This window comes from Magallana gigas, chromosome 4 (genome assembly GCF_963853765.1).
Source record: "Magallana gigas chromosome 4, xbMagGiga1.1, whole genome shotgun sequence".
Classification (NCBI taxonomy): Eukaryota; Metazoa; Mollusca; class Bivalvia; order Ostreida; family Ostreidae; genus Magallana; species Magallana gigas.
Window position 1 is genome coordinate 43,836,688 of NC_088856.1, and position 22,164 is coordinate 43,858,851.

The following is a 22,164-nucleotide window of genomic DNA, read 5'->3' on the forward strand; positions in this document are numbered from 1 at the left end:
TTTATAGCTGAGGGATTTCTCGTGCTTTGATTGCATACGAAGAATCACTTTATCCTAGACTTTTCTGAGGACTTGCACACTGACTCTTCCGGCCCGATACACGCGCCTTCCCTCCCGTGGATCTTTTCTATGTTGTGAACAATAGTTCCCATGGGTAAGGCGCCTAGAGGGTGAGTATTGCATCCATTGCTCGAACTAGAACCAAACCATGCCTGAATTACGTTGTTTTTAGTATGCAGTACATGGCGGGTTAAAGGTGCTTTTATGCAAACTGGTAAAAGACTTGTAAGAAAACCAATATTATTACAAATGCTAAATATACGGGACAAGACAAGTGTGCATTTGCATTTATAACTACTGTTATATAGCTGGCGTTCAACTGCATTTAATTAAAAGTACATACATAGACATCACAGGTACCTAGAGTTTTTTCTCGTAATAAAAATTAAACCCCTCAACAAGAAAAATATAGTATGCCTTTTGGTGCGACCGCTGGGGCGAGCGCGGTCTATGATTAAATAGGTATATGCGTATCATTATTATAAATTAATTATGAAATAATACGATTTTACAAATGGACGCAAAAAGTAAAGGAATTTAAATACAAATTAAATTCAATACTTTTCTTTTTATTTATAATCAATTATTTTTACGCTACATTTTATAAGCCATTCTTCGAGTTTTTATTGTAGTTTAACCTTTTATAATATGTCGTTGAATAATACTAAAAAAAAATTAACATTACGTTTAATTCAAAGTTTTTGTTGTTTATTTAAAAAAGTTATCGTAACGTCTGTCCACCTTAGCGCATTAGGTTTTATAGTGTTGTCTGGAAGGCTTGACTTGTAAAATCTCTCCCACTCACCGAAAATCAAGGGTCAGGAATACCCGATATTTGCGAAAATCACCGGAATCCTCTTTTATAAAAAATGTTTTAAATGTAAACATTCAAATGAGTGCAAGTTACAATTGTTTCATATCTCTGAAGAAACGTTCTTTTTCGTTAGCTCTTCATGATTTTGAGAGAATTTCAGATTTCGTTTATTCAGTGAGAGTAAGAGTTATTTCCCCTTATTTAAACGTAATTGTGACGTCAGAGGTCAAGTCGATTTTGTGTCGTCTGGCTCTCTAAATTTTCCCTGATTATTAAAGCTACGCATAGTATTCTGTTTATTTTGCATAAAAAGCATGCCGTTCTTGCAACTACACATTTTATCCGGTTCTCAAAAGTTTTACTATGATTCTCGGAAGAACGTTAAAACGCCATTTGCAATGTTAAAAATTGCATAGTGGGTCGAAATATACTGACACCGAAAAATTCTGACAAATCAATGTGCAAAAAAACCATTGTGACGTTGTTGCATATCAGTTTTTTCCCATAGTAGCTTTTCCTCCGAAAAACCTTCTAAATTGTAGCCTTTTCCCCAGGGGGAAATGCTTCTTACTGTAACGTGTAGGGGGTAGACTATCTGTCTGACGTTACTATGGGATAAGGGTCTGCGTAGAATCAGACCTCGGAGAACAAAACAGATTGACACAACGTATTTACAAGATCTTGGTCTTCCTGGACCAGGCTATGGATGAAACCGAGCACTGTCTCAGATAGGTGTCTTAGACCCGTGGCCCAAACCTGTCTCTAACCAAGTGCCCAAGCACAAGGTCTATGTGCTACCTGGTGAGCCTTTACCAGGTTACTTCTCAGTAACAAGGGTATCTGCACTACTACCGGGTCTATAGCCCAGAACTCTATAGAGGATATCAACACCTCTTGTAGCCAAGATGCTCAACCGAGGATACCAACACCTCGAAGAGCCCGATACCCTAGAGAAGATACCAACACTTCTCTTATCTTAACTCACTATGCGTTTAGCCTTACTAGTTCTCTGCCGAGTTGTAGCTTAACGATAGAGGATGCCAACACCCCTATCTCCGTCGAGAACGTAACCGCTACCAAAGTGATCAACACTTTAACTCGCAGAGTACTCAAAGACAAGAGTTTCAGAAAAACGTACACAGGCTATAACCACGTAGTCAAGCTCTTTCACACACACGGAAGAGCCTTATATAAATAAACCGCTCTAAACAATAAATGGGTGTTTAGTTTCATCCATGCCATATTTTGAATAAATAATACTGCCTGTATTATACAGAAACCTCTGTTATCTCTAAATCTAAGTATTTATATACAATGATTATTATTGTAAAGAAGATCAAATAATATACTAATGATTAGAGATAATTACCAAGCATTTAATGATGTAAAACTATATAACTAAGGGAGGTAACTCTATAACAAAAACGCGTGCCTCGCTACATTACCCCCTCCCTAAGTTTATGCGCCCTCGCATAAAATATGTCTTTGCCTAAGACAACTGGCTAATATCTAACATAGTCTTGCAACCAGACTGGTGGTCTCCGTGTTCGCTTATTCTCTGAGCAAACACCCTCGAGATTGCTTTCCCTATCCGATTCGTCCCCATCGGATCTTGGTAACTCATCATCATCAGCCTTTAGATCTGCATCTACTTCTTCGTCTGCCAACACTTGGGACTTGTGTAGCTTCAGTCTGTCTGCATGAATGACCTGTAACTTGCCCCGATATCCACAGTCTACCTCATAGAGCAGGTCAGAATTCTTGCCTACAATAGTGTATGGCCCTCTCCAATAACTAGTAAACTTGGGACTGTGGCCTACCTTCCTCTGTGGGAAGAAAACATACACTTTGTCGTTCTTAGCAAAGCGTTGCCAGTGCACCTTTGCATCATGATACCGCTTTTGTCTGCGCATTTCTTGCCCCGTGTGATAACGCACTGCACTATGCGCTTCCTCCATACGAGCTTTTAGCTCCCATGCCCATTTATGCTGTGGAACTTCATTAACATCTGGTGGCATCTCGTACATAATATCGAGAGGTGTCGCAACCTCTCTCCCAAGCATCAGAGAGTTTGGAGTAAACCCCGTAGTCTCATGCTCTGCAGACCTGTATGCCATCATAACGTACGGCAAGTGAACATCCCAGTCTTTATGGTGTTCATCTACATAGGCGCTAAGCATTGTTGCTAATGTTTTATTAAAGCGCTCGACCATGCCGTCAGACTTGGGGTGATACGGCGTTGTCCTTGTCTTCTTTATCCCTAAAAGCTTGCAGACCTCGGTAAATAAGCGACTCTCAAACTGCGAGCCTTGGTCAGAGTGAATTACATAGGGAACCCCAAGCCTCACAATGAATTGTTCCACAATAATTTTTGCAACGGTTTCAGCTTCCATGTTCTTCATTGGAAAGCTTTCTGTCCACTTGGAATAATAGTCAGAAATTACCAAGATATATCTATTCCCTTTCTCTGTCAATGGTAGTTCTCCAAGTATGTCTGTGGCAATGCGCTCCATTGGCACTCCTGCCTGTGTTATCTGCATAGGCGCTCGTTTGCTTTTCTGGCACCCCTTTCGTCTGCTACATTTGTCACATCCAGCGATGTATGCCCGAACATCAGACTGGATCCCTGGCCAATAATAGCCCTGTCGGATTTTAGATATTGTCTTAGACACACCAAGATGTCCTGATGATCTATTGTCATGGTATTGAGCCAGGACTGTGCGTCGCTCACTATATGGCACAATGGCTTGCATCTTTGTACCTTTGTCATCAGCCCACTTCCGATACAAAATGCCGTTGTCAATGGTCAGAATTTCGAACTGAGACCAAAGTGACTTAAGGACTCGTCCTTCGCTGCTGATTGTAGCATAATCGGGTTTCTTTCCACTCTCGACCCATTGCTTGACCATCTTTAAGCGTTGGTCACTATCTTGGAGACTTTGCATAGACATGGAGGAAGGTTTAACTTCGACATGAGAGACAACTGGTGCAGTTTCATGTTCCTGGTCCGCAGTAAAACCACATTGCTTACATGGTTTGCGACTGAGTGCGTCAGCATTAGCATGTTGTTTGCCGGGACGGTGTTCAATTTTCATATCAAAAACGCTTAGCGACTCCAGCCACCGAGCCAACTGTCCTTCGGGATTCTTGAAGTTTAGAAGCCAACGCAAGGAACTATGGTCTGTGCGAACTGTAAACTGCTTTCCATACAGAAAATGTTTAAAATACTTGGTAAAGTAGACAACTGCGAGCAACTCTTTTCTGGTGACGCAGTACTGGCGCTCAGGCTTAGAGAGAGTACGACTAGCGTAGGCAACGGGCCTTTCTACACCGTCAATGCTCTGAGATAAAACGGCCCCTATCGACATATTGCTGGCATCCGTATCCAGGATAAATTCATGGCTAAAATTTGGCATTGCCAGCACAGGTGCCTTACATAGTCTCTCTTTTAAATCAAGAAAGGCTTCTCTGCATTCCTTTGTCCATTCCATGGCACTTCCTTTCTCTGTAAGCTTGGTCAGCGGTTTGGCTCTTTCAGCAAACTGTGCTATAAACCGTCTGTAATATCCACAGAGACCAAGGAAAGAACGGACCTCGCTCACATTGCATGGCTCAGGCCAATTTTTCACTACCTTAACTTTCTCTGGATCTGTTGAAATCCCTTCCTCTGAAATGACATGGCCCAGGTACAACACTTTCTTGGCAAACAATGCACACTTCTTAGCTTTCAGTTTAAGGCCAGCATCAAGAAGTCTATCAAACACGGTTCTTAAATTCTGGATCATGTCTTCAAATGTCTTCCCTACGATGATAATATCGTCTAGGTAGATCAAGCAGGTTTCCCACTGCAAACCTGTCATAACTTTCTCCATCAGTCTCTGAAATGTTGCCGGTGCGCAACTTAGACCAAATGGCATTTTCTTAAATTGAAACAGCCCCTTCCTTGTCATAAATGCTGTCTTTGGACGGTCTTCTGGCTTAACTGAGACTTGCCAATACCCGGAAAATAGATCGAGAGTACAAAACCACTTGTTGCCTGACAAGCTATCTAATGACTCGTCGATCCTGGGAAGCGGGTAAGCATCCTGTATTGTCACTTTGTTAAGCTTCCGATAGTCAACACAGAAGCGTGTGGAACCATCCTTCTTACGCACTAAAACTACTCCAGCTGCCCATGGTCTGGACGACGGCTCAATGATGCCATCCCTGAGCATCTCTTGCACATGCTCATCTACGGTATCAGCTGAGTGATATGGGAGCCGACGCAAAGGCTCTTTTATTGGTTTAGCATTGCCAACATTTATCTCATGTTCTACAACATTGGTAGAACCAAGCTCAGAGTTGTCCTTCGCGAACAAATGATTGTATTCTCTTAGAAGACTCCACACAGCTTCTTTCTGTTGGTCTGACAAGTCCTCACTGCAACGACCTAACAAACTCTTCAACTGATCATCAAGGCCTGAGGACTGTGTGGCACTTTTGTGCACGATACCAACATGTTCAACAGGAGTTATCTGAGCCAAGAGCGTTCCTTTTCTGACTAAGCATGATTCGTCAGAGGGGTTCAGCAATCTTACAGGTACTATGTTAGCGCTCTGTACTAATGTTCGTCCAACAATTGCTGGTAAGTCGTTTCTATCTCTCTCCACAGGTTCAATAATACCATCACAATTGTAGAGACATTCGCCTTTAGGTACACAAATCTGACCAGGCACAATAACTTCTTTATTTGCAGGGATCGTAACTTGGTTCATATTCACAACCCTAAAGCAACCAAAATGACCTTTCTTCTCCATGTGAAATTTATTAAACTTCCCAATGCAAAGTTCTTGGTTCGGCACATCGACCATGCAACGATACTCTGTTAGGAAGTCTAGGCCAATAATACCATCGACAGTTAATTCAGCTACAGCGGCTGTGACATTACAGGAAAAATTGTCGATCTCCAAAACAAACGTTCCCTTTCCAGACACATTTAACATTTTCCCACCTGCATCTAGTACATTCTTCTGCATAAGCTCTAGAGCAGGCATGCGGTCATGAGCAATTCTTTGGGCTATTGCTGAGGAAACAAGTGTCAGAGTAGCACCCGTATCAACCAGTAGGTTCACTTCAATGCCTTGAAGTCTGGACCGTAGAAACATTCCGGCTTCTACACCAATCGTATTGGCGCCTACTGAACCACTTGCTTTTCTTTGCTTTTCCTCATGCTGTTTAAAATTCCCAGCATTCGACTCCCGATTCTTTAGTGCAAAGCAGTCTTTGCGCATGTGTCCAGGCTTGTGACAGTAATGGCACTTTATGACTTTTCTCTTTGTATGCTCCCTTCTATCGTCACTTGCTGCCAAAGACGAGGGTTTTCTTTGTCGTATTTCGTCTACATCTCTTTGGAGCCTATCAAACTTGCTAGTGAGGTCTTTGATCATCATCGCTAGATCACTCTCGTTTGAACTTTGTACCTCGTTGACTGTTTCAGTCACTGTAGTTCTTAAATGGCTCTTATGTTCAGCCCTGTTGAATGCTTCCAACTCAACAGCTAACTTAACAGCTTCATTGAGGTTTGTGGGACGCGATTGTTTTATCCGGATTCGCATGTCAGAATCTACCAGAGCATCCACAAACTGATCTTTAGACAGGGTCTCTCGTATTTCTAAATTAGCCGTGGGGTATGCCAGATTCGCTAGTCTACGAATGGCTTGGGCTAGCTCTGGGAGTGATTCACCTGGTCTCTGCCGACGTTCTTTCATTTGCACCCTGTATAGTTCTGTCTGGCCTGGAGGAGCAAATCTCTCCTCGAGAACTTTAACCAGTTCATAATAATCAGGAATCGCTCCTTTGGGAAAGTTTCCAAGAACACCCAATGCATTTCCTCTCAACGATACAGCTAGGTAAGTGCCCTTACTTCTCTCTGTCCAACCATTCAAATCTGCACAGGCCTCGAAGTGGCTATGGTAGTCCTGCCAAGGGATCGAACCATCATATGTGGCTGGCTTCATATTCACACCAGTAGATTTGTTCGCTTTTTCGAGTGTGTCATGGGCATCTCTCCTTATAGGAGATGGGAACCTGACTCTAGGTGCTTTGCGCACTGTTACGCTTGGAGCAAGGTGACCATCCTCTAAGAAATCAGTCATAGGAGACACTTTTTCTCTCGGTTCCAAGTAATCATCATCTGAGAACTCAGTCCTGGAAGGTCTTTTGTCTCTTGGTCTGGCACCCATACCAGCATAGTTTAAAACCTCGGTGCTCTGCGCTCTTGGACTTTCACCAGGCTGTTGTGTCTGAGGCATTGCATTTGTTGCCAAGACTGGTGATGCACTTCGTCTTGGTAACATAGATGGACGTCCCGTGTCCATCCCAGAGTCGTATAAAGCAGGTTCCTTAGATTCTCTGGGCAGAGGGGTTGAGTGGTCTCTTTGTGCCAAACTATCCTGAAGCTTCTTCAGCTTTTGATCTATGAACGAGATCTCTCTTTCAACTTCATTCATACTGACCGATTACAGTGTTTTTGCAGCTCTCCGATATCCCACCGCTGCCACCAAATTTTGTGTAACGTGTAGCGTCAGACAGATAGTCTACCCCCTACACGTTACATTACTATTAATAGTAGTTTTTCCCCAATAGTGAATGTGTGTGGACCTAGTGCCGCATAACAGCTGAGTGTGATTTTTTTTTGCTTTTCCTAGTTCTATATATTTAAGGAAATCCACATTTGTCTTGTACCGTTAGTATAAAATCTATAATTTTTCTTGGTTTTCTTAGTTTCAACTTTAAAAGGAATTAACACTTTTCTTGTGCTTCCTGCTAATGAAACCTTTATCATGTTTTTTAGTTCGAGCTATGGAAGGCAATTCGCATTCTCTAGGCGCCTTGCCCATTGGGACCATTGTTCACATCATAAAAACGATCCCCGAGAGGGAGGGCGCGTCTGTCAGGATTGTTGGGCCAGTGCGCAAGTCCTAAGAAAGGTCGGGGATAAAGGTATTCTTCGTCTGCTGTCAAAGCACGAGATCGCACTTAGCTTCAACTGCATGGTTACCATGGGTCAGGTGTCCAACTCCGGGCAAGACGATATTCTGTGGAAAAGCGTGGGGGAGAAAATGAGTGCTGGATACCGACCGAGAACGGGGTGGCATGATCGGAAGACAGGCTACAACGGGAAGAAGATCAAACCCAAGAGGACTTCTATTGTGAAGCCTACTCCGCCAAAGTATGAGATATATAATTTGTCGGGGGACTGAAGTGTATGTACTTTTCTTATGGCGATGAGTGATAATGTTAAACAACAATATTATATTGTGTTTGAAAAGGTGTGTGGAGATTTTTCTTCTTCCATGTTGTAAGAATCCATTAAATAAATTTTTACAGTTACAAAGTATGCTATTTTTAATATCATTTCTCAACTAGACAACCCCATTAACGTCAGAGCTACTTACATATACATGCATTATGCATGCACGGGTCCGGATATAATGGAGAGGGAGGGGTGGTTTCCACTAAAAGCATGCATGTTAATTATTTTCACAAAAATCTTACCAAAAAGGACTATAGTGACCCTCGGGAAAAGCAAATTATCTCTGGGACCCCTCCTGCATGGAAAAAATGTATGGATTAGCGCATGTCATGCATATGGTACATAGATATAAAATTACATCCACTTCGTATGATTCCATCTATTTCTTACAGATATAGAATGTAATTCACAGCTCTGTAGAAAATTATAAGATCTACACTAGTCTGAGATAACTGACGTTTTCCTGCCTTTATTAACGATTTTGGGAGTCAAAGTAGCACAGTGAATAATACACTCGCTAATCACCAAGGACTGCTGCGACCCAACCCCGTGATGGACAGTGGCGGTATGTGATAGGATATGTTGGTTACCCCCTTAATTGGACAAGTTGGTTTTCTCTGGACTTCCTCCCACATCAATGACCCCCTCGCACTAACATCCTTGCGAACGAGAGATATTGATACAAATTGTATATGTAGAACATGTTTATCAATCGTTGTTAAATAAATAAAGTTCAGTTTTTTGTTGATATTGCATGAAGTAAAAAAGGTATATTTCGTTTTCAACATATAAGAAGAACTTGAATCCTCTTTGATGGCTTTTAATCGGTACATTTTTCTATGCTATGAAAATAATGATTTGAGAAATCTTAGTTTAGGATATTCCTAAAACAGCTTTAATGTACGACAAAGTTTGACATTGGATGGAAGATTTTTTTTCTTGATATTTGTCTTGGAATAAAAATGCCTAATATTTAATTTTGCCAGTGTCTTTGTTCTGTGATAACAGTACGAATCTTTTTTTAATATGATTCAATTCATTTAATAATTCAATAATTTCATCGTTAACACGTGATCTTTTAGTTAATATACAACATACTTTTGATAGGTGTGACAAATGACTTTTGTTGGGTGCAAGCGAGCTTGTATAATTTATACGAGAGAATCGTTCTTTAAGTAGTATGAGGTGATGATTACGTTCGGGACGTAATCAAGTATCTCATAAAGCTCTTCATGCTAAATTAAATTCGATCACGCCCCGACCATAATGACCACCTCATATACAATGCTCTATGAATGATTCCTTATTCTTTAATAAAGCACAAAGGGTTTATACACGTATCTGTCTTTTGATAACACTTTTGACAAATATTGAAATTATTCAGAAAATCTTCTCATTATGCACTTTAATAATACTAGCTTGATTGCATTGTTTATAAATATAAGTTTTTTGGATAGCTAGTATCAATATTTAAAGCTAGCAGTTTCTAATTGGTATAACACAAATATTATTAATACATACAATTTAAGTCAACCCTTTATTAATAATGAAAGTAATCTATAGATACATATTACAAATTTAGATACACAGGGTAACATGAATGCTGTATATGTATTTTTACGTACTCAGTAGATACCATCAGTGCTGTTGTTACATTGTCTTACAACGCACAACATGATTGATGTATGGACATTAATGATCATTGTAGACACTTGTACACTGTCATAGTGTTGGTGGTGAGTTGTCCCACCCAGAGAATGTTCTCATCATCCACACACACACGCTACGGGGATAATCTACCCCTTGTTGTGGTGTGAGTAGTTGAGACAAGAACTGACCGTCCTGGTCCAGAAGATGAACCATTTCACTAATATCATCACACACCAGGATGTGACCGAGTACATCAGTACATATTCCATAGGGAGTAAACCTTGACCCCTGACCTGTGTAGGAGAACCTGTATTGTCCTGATTTAGCCACCACCACTATTTATTTCATTTATTTATTTGTTTGTTTATTTGTTGTTAATTCATAGTTAATTAGCAGAGAGAGAGAGAGAGAGAGAGAGAGAGAGAGAGAGAGAGAGAGAGAGAGAGGGGGGTGATGTTTCTTTTTGGCCAATATTCGTTAGAAACGTGTAATATTTGATTTCAGTTGTCAGGAATTTCATTTTGACCAGGGTATTTATAAAATTTCAGCAGTGGAAAGGGGGGGGGCGGGTTATCGGTACGCTATATAAAAATTTGATGGATCTAATTGGATTACATTTGAAGATTCTGAATGTACATCAAACTACTGTATACTATTCAAATACATGAGTATGTTGGTGAATTATCCTTATATAAGAAACATGGAATCATTTTTAGTATCATGAGTGATAACTTTAGTCTGGGCGTGTTCAAGTCCAAAAATCCAATAAAGACCTCGCCGCTCCCATCGAAAATATCACTTCTGCATAGAATGATTCCTAATTACTTAAAATCAAATAATTCTTACGAATAAATGATTCAATATTGATATAATCATGTGATTTTTATTTCTTTCAATTATGCAAACCCTACATGTGACCAAGCCATAAGTCATTTGAATTTATTAGACTGTTATCACAGACAAAGCAACTGAAAATTGTAAATATTCTGATTTGAACATGTTTTCTCGTTTTCTACATATAACAACTACTGTACTTGAATCCTTTAAGATGGTGTTTATTCGTGTGTATCTCTACATGTAATAAACATTTGAAAAATCTCAGTTTAGGATATTCCCAAGACAGCATTGATTGTGTAAGTTTGACTTGAAATGGACCTAAGATGTCTCTTATCCGTGCTGTTTTTTTCAATCAGTGCAAGTAATTTAGATTATAATTATAGGAAAAAAATATTAAGATATTCCAGTGATTTTTTCTGCTAACACTTCGAGTTAAATTCGTAATGTATAAATATTAAAATTATTCAGAAAAGCTTCTCATCACCTTCTTCAATCATACCAGCTATTACAGATCATACTTACTAGCATATATAGCATAGTTCATAAGTCTTTTGTTCGCTATTGACAAGATATAAATCAACAGTTTATAATATAAAGTATAAAAACAAATATTTTCAATACGTGCAAAGATTGTTAGTCTTTTGAAAGCTATTGACAAGATCTAAGGTAGCAGTTTCTATTATAAAGAATAAAATGTAAAAACAAAGAGTGTTAACATATGCGTAGTTAATAGTCAACTCTTCAGCAATAAAATAAATCTAAAAAAAAACACAACAAACATGAAAAATGAGTACTTCATTGTACACTGTACATAGATACTAGTCATTGTACATTATCACAATGTTGTTGTCACATTGTCCCACAACATACACACTGTATCTAATTATAACTAATAGATGGCTATAAAATATTCACTGTAGATACTTGTGCACTGTCACTGTGTTGGTGTCATATCCCCCAACCCAGAGATTGCTCTCATCATCCACACACACACACACTACGGGGACGCTGTATCCCTTGTTGTGATGTGAGTAGTAGATATAAGAACTGACCGTCCTATCGAGGAGATGAACTGTTTCACTGATGCCATCACACACCATGATGTGACCGAGAAAATCAGTACATATTCCAAAGGGATTAAACTCTGACCCCTGACCTGTGTAGGAGAATCTGTTTTCTCCTGATTTTTCAACCACCACTACAGCATGTTTGTTCAAGTCTGATACACAGACATCACCATTGATGTTTTCTGTGATGTAGCGTGGATAACTATACAGTTCCCGTCCTTCGTTTTCTTTCGTTATGTTCTGTATTTCGTTCCCTGTTGTGTCATATCTGCTCACTTGAGCAGCTCTAACAGTATCCACCCCCACTAGTATGTCCCCGTTGATGTGGGAGGAGTGTATACTCAGTGGTTTCCAGTATCTTGTTTTATTGAAATCAGTGATTGTATTATCAGGTGTTATCCTATTGATGACGTTGTTGTCTCTGTCTGTATAGATCAGATCCCCGTACTGTGTGACTGTGTGGTAGCCTTCAGATCTGATACCATTGGTTTGTATCTTCTGTAGCTGATTCCCCATTTTATCTGTTTGGTCAAGTTTACCTTCACTATCACTGACCCAGAGTCTGCCTGATTTACCCAGTGATATATGATATACACTGGTACTGTTTACTCCCTGACCTTGGTGACAGAGGAAGACAGAGACAGTGTTTGTTTTACGTCAGATTTCTCTCTGTCTTTTTTCCTTTGTTTCCTTGTAGGTTTCAACTGTGTAGAGGCATTCTCTGGTTTAGTGTTAAGAACAGTTATTTTACCCAGTAGTTTGGCGACATCTTCTTTGCTGTATTGACCAGCTGTAAAGATGGGTGGGACTGGTTTGGATGTCTCTGGTAAGGATCGAATCAAGTTTTCTGATTTGAGAAAAAATGTTAATTGTTCTATGTTTGAAGAAGATAAGTAGCCATAAAATGTTTTGACTAAATCATTGAGATAGTTGATGTAGTCATCTTTTTTTTTTGGTATTGACCGCTTAACGTTTGTAATAATGACTGTTCTATTGTGTCAATGTGTTTTATTTTATCTGATGTGACTGTGTCTACGAACATCTTGACAGCCTCTGCTTCAGCCTTAATGGATGTTCTTATTCCCTCCATGATCTTCTTTTTTTCTGTGACATCACCAGCAATTTCCTTTTTCAAATCTTGAGAAGAAGGCTCAAAATAACTTGTAATTTTGGCAATTCCTTCATAAATAAGCAAGCGTTTTTCAGCAAAGACAGTTTCAAGATCAGTTAATACATGGCCGCGGTGTTCTCTTGTTGCTGTGCATTTAGAACAAAGAGGGGTTTGGCATTCCTCACAGAGAAGATCTATCTGTTTTGTGGGATGGATCTTGCATTTCTCCACTGGAAACGGCCGTTTGCGTTGTTTATAGGGGGCAATGTCGTGGTTCTTGTTTTCTTGGCTCTTCTGATGTTAATCTCTGCATTGTTCACACATTGGTTGGTGACAGTCATTGCAGTAAAATTGGAAGTTCTTCTCACAGTCTTCAGTGCCACACACCAAATAATGCTGGACATCAACACTATCCTGTGAATTTTAAGTTATTTCATGTGGCGTGCATGACAACCCTGAGATCAGAATGAGAGAATACGAGACTTGACGTAGAATTTACTTCCAGGTTGTAGAGCTATACTTAGATTTAAACCTCCTCGTCTTCTACCTTGAGTGGTTTTAAAAAGTAAATTTGCATAGAAGGGTGTCTCTGTGATCACAGGAGCCGGCAATTTAAATTTCATTTTTATCAATTTGTTGTTTGGGGACAGGCAAAATCCTAACAGTGAGCTTCCCGAGCGTTACGATCAGAGCAACAGGAAGGTAACGGGTTTTCCTGATTTTCTCGAATTATAGCTATCAAACCGATATTAAACACCAGATATCAAACACTATCCATGACGTTACAGTCATTTCATGCATATCTTTTACAAATTTATGCTATGCTATGGTATGCGATTTTAATGATATGCTATGAGATTTGTATGCTATGCTATGAGAAATTGAAATGAAGGGCCAAATGATATGGTATGCTATGCTATGCTATGGTATGCTATGAGATTTGAACAAAAACGCATCCACACACAGAAGAGTTCCACACATTTCGAAGTAAAATAATAAGAAGCCAAAGTTTACCACAATTCTATTACGTCAACATTTATTTTAAAAAAAAAAACCCATTTACAACCGAGTTAAAAGAATGTTGTATGCTATGCTATGGTATGCTATGACGAATGCGATTCTATGAGATTGTATGCTATGGTATGAGATTCCAATGATATGCTATGAGATATCAATGCTTTGCTATGAGATTTCAATGCTATGCTATGCTATGGTGTATGTTGTAAAAGATATGCTTGAACCGACTGTATTTTATTAATTCTATTTAATTCAATACAATTAACCTTTAGAAATATTTTAGTTTAATTCCATTTCTGAACATTTTGATCTTAAACAGCGGCTACTGGATTTGTGTCGTGTATTTTGATTTCCCCAGGATGGGCAACCATACATCAAAGGAATATAAAATTAAATTCAGAGAGATATAATGGCAGGACAACAAAACATATAGGGGAACGTTGTTGTGAAAAATTGTGAAAAAATCAGTGATAATGAAAAGGAAATGTGTAATGAAATACAAACATTAAATGAATGTAAAACTGCAGTTGAAAATATGAAAAATAATAAATCTCCCGGACAAGACGGTTTACCGGCAGAATTCTATAAAGCCTTTTGGGATGATATAAAACATATCTATTATGAATCTCTAATCAAGAGTATAGAAAATGGAATATTGCCTTTTTCACAAAGAAATGCGATAATGACTTTAATTTTCAAAAAAGGAGAAAAAACTAATCCCAAAAACTACAGACCCCTCGGTTTAACAAACACAGATTATAAGATATTTGCCCACGTATTAGCTAATAGTTTACAAAAATAGCAAGTAGATTGATAGGACGTGAGCAAAGTGCATATATAAAAGGACGTTATATTGGAGAAAATGCTAGACTAATACTTGATGTTTTTTAATATTACATGCACAACGACTTAGATGGAATATTACTCTTTCTTGATTTTGAAAAGGCCTTTGATTCAGTAGAATATAATTTTATGTTTAAAACGCTTGAAAAGTTTAACTTCTGAGATAAATTCATAGGAATGATAAAAACATTGTATAATGACCCAGTCTTTAAAATTAAAAACAATGGTTGGATATCGAAATCATGCACAATGCAGAGAGGAATTCGACAGGGATGTCCTGTATCCGCTCTTTTATTTATATTTGTAATTGAAATATTAGCAATTAAAATTAAAAATGATAACGATATTAAGGGTTTGACTCTGAATAAAAATGATACTTGCAATGATTTAAGTTTTAAAATTGTTCAACATGCGGACGACTGTACCAACATGCTAAAAGATACAAACTCTTTGAGAAAAGCAATAGAAACAATTACCGAATTAAGTAAGGTTGCTGGACCTAAACTTGACTTAGAAAAAACAGAGTGTCTGTTAACTGGTTCATTTATCGATATGTATTCCAACGATTCTCATATACATAAAATAAAAATAACAAAGACCTGTATAAAATCGCCGGTATTTACCTGGGACATGATAAAACTGTATGCTATGAAAAAAATAGATTAGTAAACTAGAAAAACTAGAAAAAATACTGTCTGGAAAAGACGAAATTTAACCATATTTGGTAAATGCACTGTAGTCAATACCCTAGCAATATCAAAAATATTATATAATGCCAATATTTTAGAAAACCCTAAAAGTGATTTTTTTTAAGCTGCTTCTAAACTTATATATAACTTTATTTGGAAAAAGCGAGACCGAATTAAAAGAAATACTTTAATTGGCAAAATTGAAAAAGGTGGAATAGGTGTTATTGATATTGAAAGCAAATTTCATGCTGCCAAAGCGTCATGGATAAGTAGAATCTTAAATGAAAGCAGTGTTACACATAGAGCACTTAGTGCAGTTATGAGACAATATAAACTAGATATCTCCGATATTTTAAAAACAACAGAATACAACTTTTTGAAATCATCATTTTTCAAAATGATGAAACTTCCTGTTTTTTACGGATATGTATTTTCAGCTTTTAACAGATGTAAAATACAAAAAAATGTGAATACGCTAAATAGAGACGAATTCCTGAGTCAATTTATATGGAACAATAACCTTTTCCAGTATGAAAATAAACCACTATGTTTTGAAAATTGGATAAAAAGTGGAATTTTGTATGTTAAAGATATTTTTGATGAAAATGGAGAGTTTTATGATATGATGTACTTTACACAAAAACTGGTTAGAAAAAACAATATATTATGTGAATATATCATGCTTAGAAAAGCATTTAAAGTTTATAAAGAAAAATTTGACTGCAGCTATTCTAAATATGTCAAAATCAAACATTGTGTATCATTTTTATTTCAAAACAATACCGTAAATTCAGTTAACAATGTTAAAAGTAATTTTTATTATTCATTGTTTATTGATACAAAGTTTCAAAAAACAATATACGAAAATAGATGGAGAAAAGTTTTAAACGACACATTATGTCTGTGGGAAAATGTGTATGTTGCAAAAATCAAAAAAAATGTATGAAAAAAGAATCTCAGAATTTAATTACAAACTCCTTCATGGTATATCGAATAATAATGTATGTGTCAGTAAATGGAACAAAACTGTCTCTCCATTGTGCGAAGTGTGCAATGTTAACGAGGATATTAAACACCTTTTGTATGATTGCAAAATTGTCAAACATATCTGGGAGAGAATAAGCATTTACTTAAAAATTGACGTCGCTTGGAAAATTGTTGTACATGTAGTTTTGGGCATCACAATCAAAATTTTAGACCAGTTTGCTTTTCTTTGTAAAAAAAAAATCAGACCGATTCTTTTCTAAATCCTGCACCGTTAAAAAAATTGATTTTTTAACAATGAAATCAGTAGTCATTGCACCATGATCTTATGCGCCTTTCGTCTTATTCATTGTGACTTCATATTGTTTACCAACATCGTCGGAATCGATGCCTGTCAATCAAGGCTCAAAAGACATCGATTGGACAAGACTCTTGTTGACATAATCTACTGACCAATTGACCTTTTGAACTGGACATGCTATAACAATGGTCAGCCTGTATACAGGGTTTGATGACAACATATCATCTACCCACCTACCTACAATCTAAATAGATTGCTCGGAAGGGGGGGGGGTATGGTCATTGACAACGAGGATGCGCTAAAAATCAATCAATATTATTTCAATTTGTGAGAAGAATGTGTTACAGTTTTAACAATTTTTATCAGATAACGCAAACATTCAGACATTTTTCTCTATTCCTTTGAATCTGAAAGTAAATTTTAATGCCGTAATATGTTAATGATGGGGTGAAAAAAAAATATCAAAACCAATAATCAAAGTTGTTTACAAATCATTTATTAGACATAACACATTATTTTAGGTATACGATGTACAACCGCAGGGTTCATTACTAGTGTGTAAGAAACAAAAGTTACTCAATCTTCAGTGACAGAAATTTTAATGGACAAAGATCAAATAAACACCATTCAAATGTTCAACAAATGTGGTACCTTCAATTTTCTGCTTTGAAAAAAGAAATGCATGATTTATATTTTTAATATAATATTTATATTTTATTTATTAGATTTATTTATAAGATTTATATATTTAAAAAAAGATTGAAATTAACTCATAACTTAATATAAAAATGATAAAGGAGAGAGCTAAAACAGATTTTTAACATGTTTAATTGCGTGGACCCTGAGGTCCACGCAGAAAATATATAAGCGAGGTTAAACCGGATGCTATGGGGAATATTCAGCCTGCGCATGAGCTAGCCTGGTTCCTGTGCGTAATGGGTAGCTCAGGGAACCAGGCTAGCAAACGTTTATCTGAATCGGAATCGGGAATCCGTGCCATATATGCACATTTAAGTTCAAAGGCGCTGTAATTGTAAAGCTTTCGGTAAACAGTACAGAAACAAAGTATTCTTTTTAAAAAATGATTGGCATGTGATATGAACACTCAGTATTATGAAATAAGTTAATGTTATGCCGAAATTAGGCCTACAACGCAATGTTTTGAAATCTGAATACACATGTAACTTAACTTTATTTTTATAGTAGGCGAGGCTATAGAGAACTTCCCGATTAATTTTTTTGTAAGTTTAACTATGATTCAATAATTATGTCACTGTATAAAAGTTTAAATCTCAAGAAAAATGCATCAAAATAAGAATTTTTTTAATTTACAAGCTGTCACTGCATAGTTAACGAAGTAGTGCGAATCGTAATGTGTGCGCAAATAGTAGAATTCACTGAATGCCTGATACTATACATGCAAACTTCATTCATAGATAGATCATAATTACTTTAGAAGCATGAACCCTTTAAATTCTGAGAGAAAAGTCAGGGCTATCTATACATATACATGTATACGTAATACAACGTACAAATTTAGTGGTTAAAGCAGAGGGCTAGAGTCGGTGGAATCTCTGATAATTTTAAGGCTTTCACGTTTTCGTTGGAAACACATGCAAATGGTCCACGTATTGTAGTCCTTTTTTAAAGGACAGCAACTTGTTCAACTTTTAGTGTCATTTTGTCAACATTAAAACGTTTTGGTTTCTTTGACAAATACCAAACAAAGTTTTTCTGATTGTATTCTTATAATGTATTGTTTAGACATTAAATGTATAAACATTTAATTCATTGACAATACAATGACTACACTAATACAGTTTGTTATGATGTATAAACATGATAAACAAAACAATGATATTGTTGACATGAACAAACTGGACGTCTATTTTTATATGCACGACTCAATAATGTAATATAATTAATTATCTTTATGCTAATACATGTTTTATTTATACACACAGTCAGTTTGTCAACATGTAATACATATAAACAATGTTACACTGCTGTGTAATGTTCTAGACATATTGTATTTTCTTCACTTTACCTGTCCACCCAGTCACAAAGAGGTTGTCTCTGGTGTCCACACATAAACCCCGTGGAACCTGTAAATGACGTTTGTCAATGTAGCGGAGGAACTGTCCGTCCTGATCCAGGATGAGGATACGGCGTTTGTTAAATGTAATGTCACTGTCTGCTGTCAGGATCCGACCCTGGCTGTCTGTTGTGATGCCGTGTGGACTAAATGATCCCTTGGTAGTAGAGGGAGGGTAGGTAAATCGGAGTTTCCCGGCCTGATTGACCACCACTACGGCACCGGCTCCAAGGTCTGACACACAGATATCTAGGTTCCTGTTCTCACTGATGTATTTAATGTTGTAATATCCACCAGATGAATAGAGAGGTCGTCCTTTGTCGTCGTACTGAATACTTTGTTTCTCTGTGGAGCCAGAGTAACACACAACTTTTGTTTGTTTATCATCATCATTGACTATGACAACCAGGTGGTCACCAGAGGAGGTACTACAGACACCGCGAGGTCTCCACCCCCGTAGTCTGATCACTGTCTTTATCTTTTTATTCTTCACTATGTTCACAGTTCTCTCTCTGTAATCAGTATAAACTAGATCCCCACTCTTTGTCACTGCTATGTCCTCTGGATCGTTCCCTGACTTGGTTTTGACTGACTTCACTAGTTCCCCACTGAGGTTGTAGAGTCTTATGATTTTGTCATCACCACACGTCCACATCTCCTCATCACTCAGACAGGACACACTGTATAATAATCCATACTCGGTGTCTATCTGTGTGATGATCCGTATTACATCAATGAGCGGTCTGTCCAGAGGAGAGGACTCAGCACCGGGAGATTCCATGGTGTAGCCATGTTCTTCTGTTTTTATAGATGACGCTGACAGAGAACCAAGCTGTTGATAAAGCTGTTCCTTGTTGATCCTCTGAGGGGTAAAACTTGGTAAGGACACTGTGAGTTTAGGAGGCAATCTTCTGAATTCATCATTCCTGGATTTGTAGGCAGGGACACGGCTGACATCATTGGAGTCCAGTACCGTCTTCAGTTCAGCAATGGTCTGTGTAATTTCAGAAATAGTGTGTTTAATTTCATCTTCCTGTTTGTCTAAGACAGCCAGGTGTTTGGTGTCCATTTCCTCTACGTTAGATTTCATGTTTCTGATAATCGTGTTTATTTCTCTGTGCAAGTCTTCTCCATGTTTGTCAATTTCTGTTGTTAATTTCTGGGAGTTTTCATTCAGAGCAGATTTCTGGACTGGAATAATGGATGCAATCTCTTGGTATTTGGGATAAATGGATTTCTCTAGTTCATGTAAATCTTTTTGAATGATTTCTTTCTTGCTGTCATTGTATTTAATTATATCGATAAATGTATGGCCACTGTGTTCTTCAGAGGAAGCACATGTGGTACAAATAGGAATGTCACATTGTTCACAGTAAAATGCACATAATTTTGTGGAATGTTTTGGACAACTAGGAGTAGATCCTCTCTTTTCAATTGGTAGCACTTTGTGTTCTTTGGATAGATAAGAGAGATGATCCTTCTCACAGGCTTTACACAGATATTTGTTACAAATGGCACAGTATATAGGGGGGCCCGCAGTCTCACAGAGACGACACCGTAACACATCCTGGGCCCAGCACTTGTCCATGGTCAGATACCTTTACTCATGCTCTGAAAAAATTTTAAAAAGTTGATTTATCACATTTCTAGTTTTGGTTCATTTGACTTTTTCTTATAAAACTGTGGGTATTTTTAAGAAAAAAAAATTGCTCTTGTTGCAAACAGGACACTTAAGAGCTTAAAAGGCAGGAAGACATTTAAATTCTTTCAAACAAAAATTACTCATAGATATAACTTGTTTTAAAGAGTGTGACTGACTGTTTTGGGCATTATATCCCAAACAGGCTATGGCAATGGGTAAATAGTCCCAACCTGTTAAAATAGATCCGCAGGAGATGTTTGACAATATCATTTAATAAACAAAGCGCTGGCAAGCACTGCGAGCTCTAACTCCAAACCGAAAAACAAAAATTCAAAATACTGCTCCATTTGACCTAAAGAATTTTCTGTCATCAGAATTGGATCCACAATTCTCAGTTAATTGCAAATGGCTTCTTAACCAATGTTCTAATGAGATCCAGGAGAAAACATCTTTTGAAACATAAATTAAGGATAAAAAGGCAGTTATCAAATCTAAAAGGGTCACACACGTAACTTCTCAGCTATTTTTGTAACCAAGGGGAGCATTTGATAGGTCAGTTGACTAAGTGATAGCTACTGAGATCACCCTCACAAATCATTTTTTATCATCTCCTGTTTTCCTATAGCTGTACTCTATAAATTGGCACTTTATATCTTACCATAGTTATATTTTTTAAGTTGTTTATCCTTTATTTAAGTTTTTACAGTGTTAATCGCATTGGGATATATACCTTTTTTTAAACATAGGTAATCACAGATTACGAAGCCCACCGAGACGAGGCATCACTTTTATGGGGCATCACCTTTATGAGACCACCTTTATCATATTATATGAAAATCATACTTTATAATCTTGGATATTCATGGATACTTTTTTAACACTATCGTTTATCATAATATGTTAAAAAATTGTATGATAATCATATGCTCATTTCGTACTGTATAATAAGACACAATGTTTATTAATATAATGAAATAAAAATTGCATCCTATCATGCTTACAATATATAATCATATAACACAATAAACAACTGTAATAAATAATGGTCCAATATGATATTGTAACATATGATATGACTTTATATTGTGTAATACATTATTGTATTTGATCACATAAGACAACACAAAATATATGAAATATGATACAATACAGTATTATATGATACAATATCATATCACATTATACATCACAATATTGTAACATATTATATCATATTCTATTATATAGTATGATATTGTATTTTGTTTTGCCTCGGACTAGAATGTCTCGACGCCATTGGATGAATCGCGTCACGTGGTTGCCTTATAAATTTCTTTACACGGCAAGCTTCAAAATTTCTACGGCAACATGGCGAACGTAACGTTAGTTTAGCTGATTTTTTACACAAACGTTCAACCATACCTTTAATTTTTAAGCCCCAAAATATTTAGAGTGACCCCCCTTTGCCCGTGACGTCATAAAACGATCCTATTATACAATGGCATCCAGGTTTACACAGGCGACTGACGAGAAAGGTACAAAATTAAAAATAAGCCTATGAATTTAATTGTTATATATTTTCTTTTGTTGTTCACATATCAAACTGTATGTCCTCGACAATACAAAACACTTATTAGGTTTGTTACTGACTGTTTACAAATATTTGTGGGGTCGGTAAAGTCCATAGAAGACGAGGCTCCAATAGTATGAAACTGTATAATATTTGATACATAATATGATATTGTATCACATGATACAATACAATTTGAAACAACACTGTA

General features: G+C 37.2%; 1 protein-coding gene across 1 annotated transcript; it reads right to left on the reverse strand.

The window, feature by feature from the left end:
• Positions 1–12,327: 12,327 nt before the first annotated feature.
• Positions 12,328–20,350, reverse strand: LOC136275083 (tripartite motif-containing protein 2-like). The gene is made up of 2 exons (XM_066083386.1): positions 18,715–20,350; positions 12,328–12,569 (listed from the first exon to the last, which is right to left on the reverse strand). The coding sequence occupies exons 1-2, from the start codon at positions 20,348–20,350 to the stop codon at positions 12,328–12,330; spliced, it is 1,878 nt and encodes a 625-aa protein (XP_065939458.1).
• Positions 20,351–22,164: the final 1,814 nt, after the last annotated feature.

What these genes read in the sequence shown, in the direction of transcription:
- LOC136275083 (XM_066083386.1), bottom strand. Translation starts at nt 20,350, where the DNA reads ATGGACAAGTGCTGGGCCCAGGATGTGTTACGGTGTCGTCTCTGTGAG. An exon ending in CTTTGTGACTGGGTGGACAG is followed by an intron (nt 12,570 to 18,714) that starts GTAAAGTGAAGA and finishes TTCTCAAATCAG; the next exon opens with AAAACTTGATTCGATCCTTA.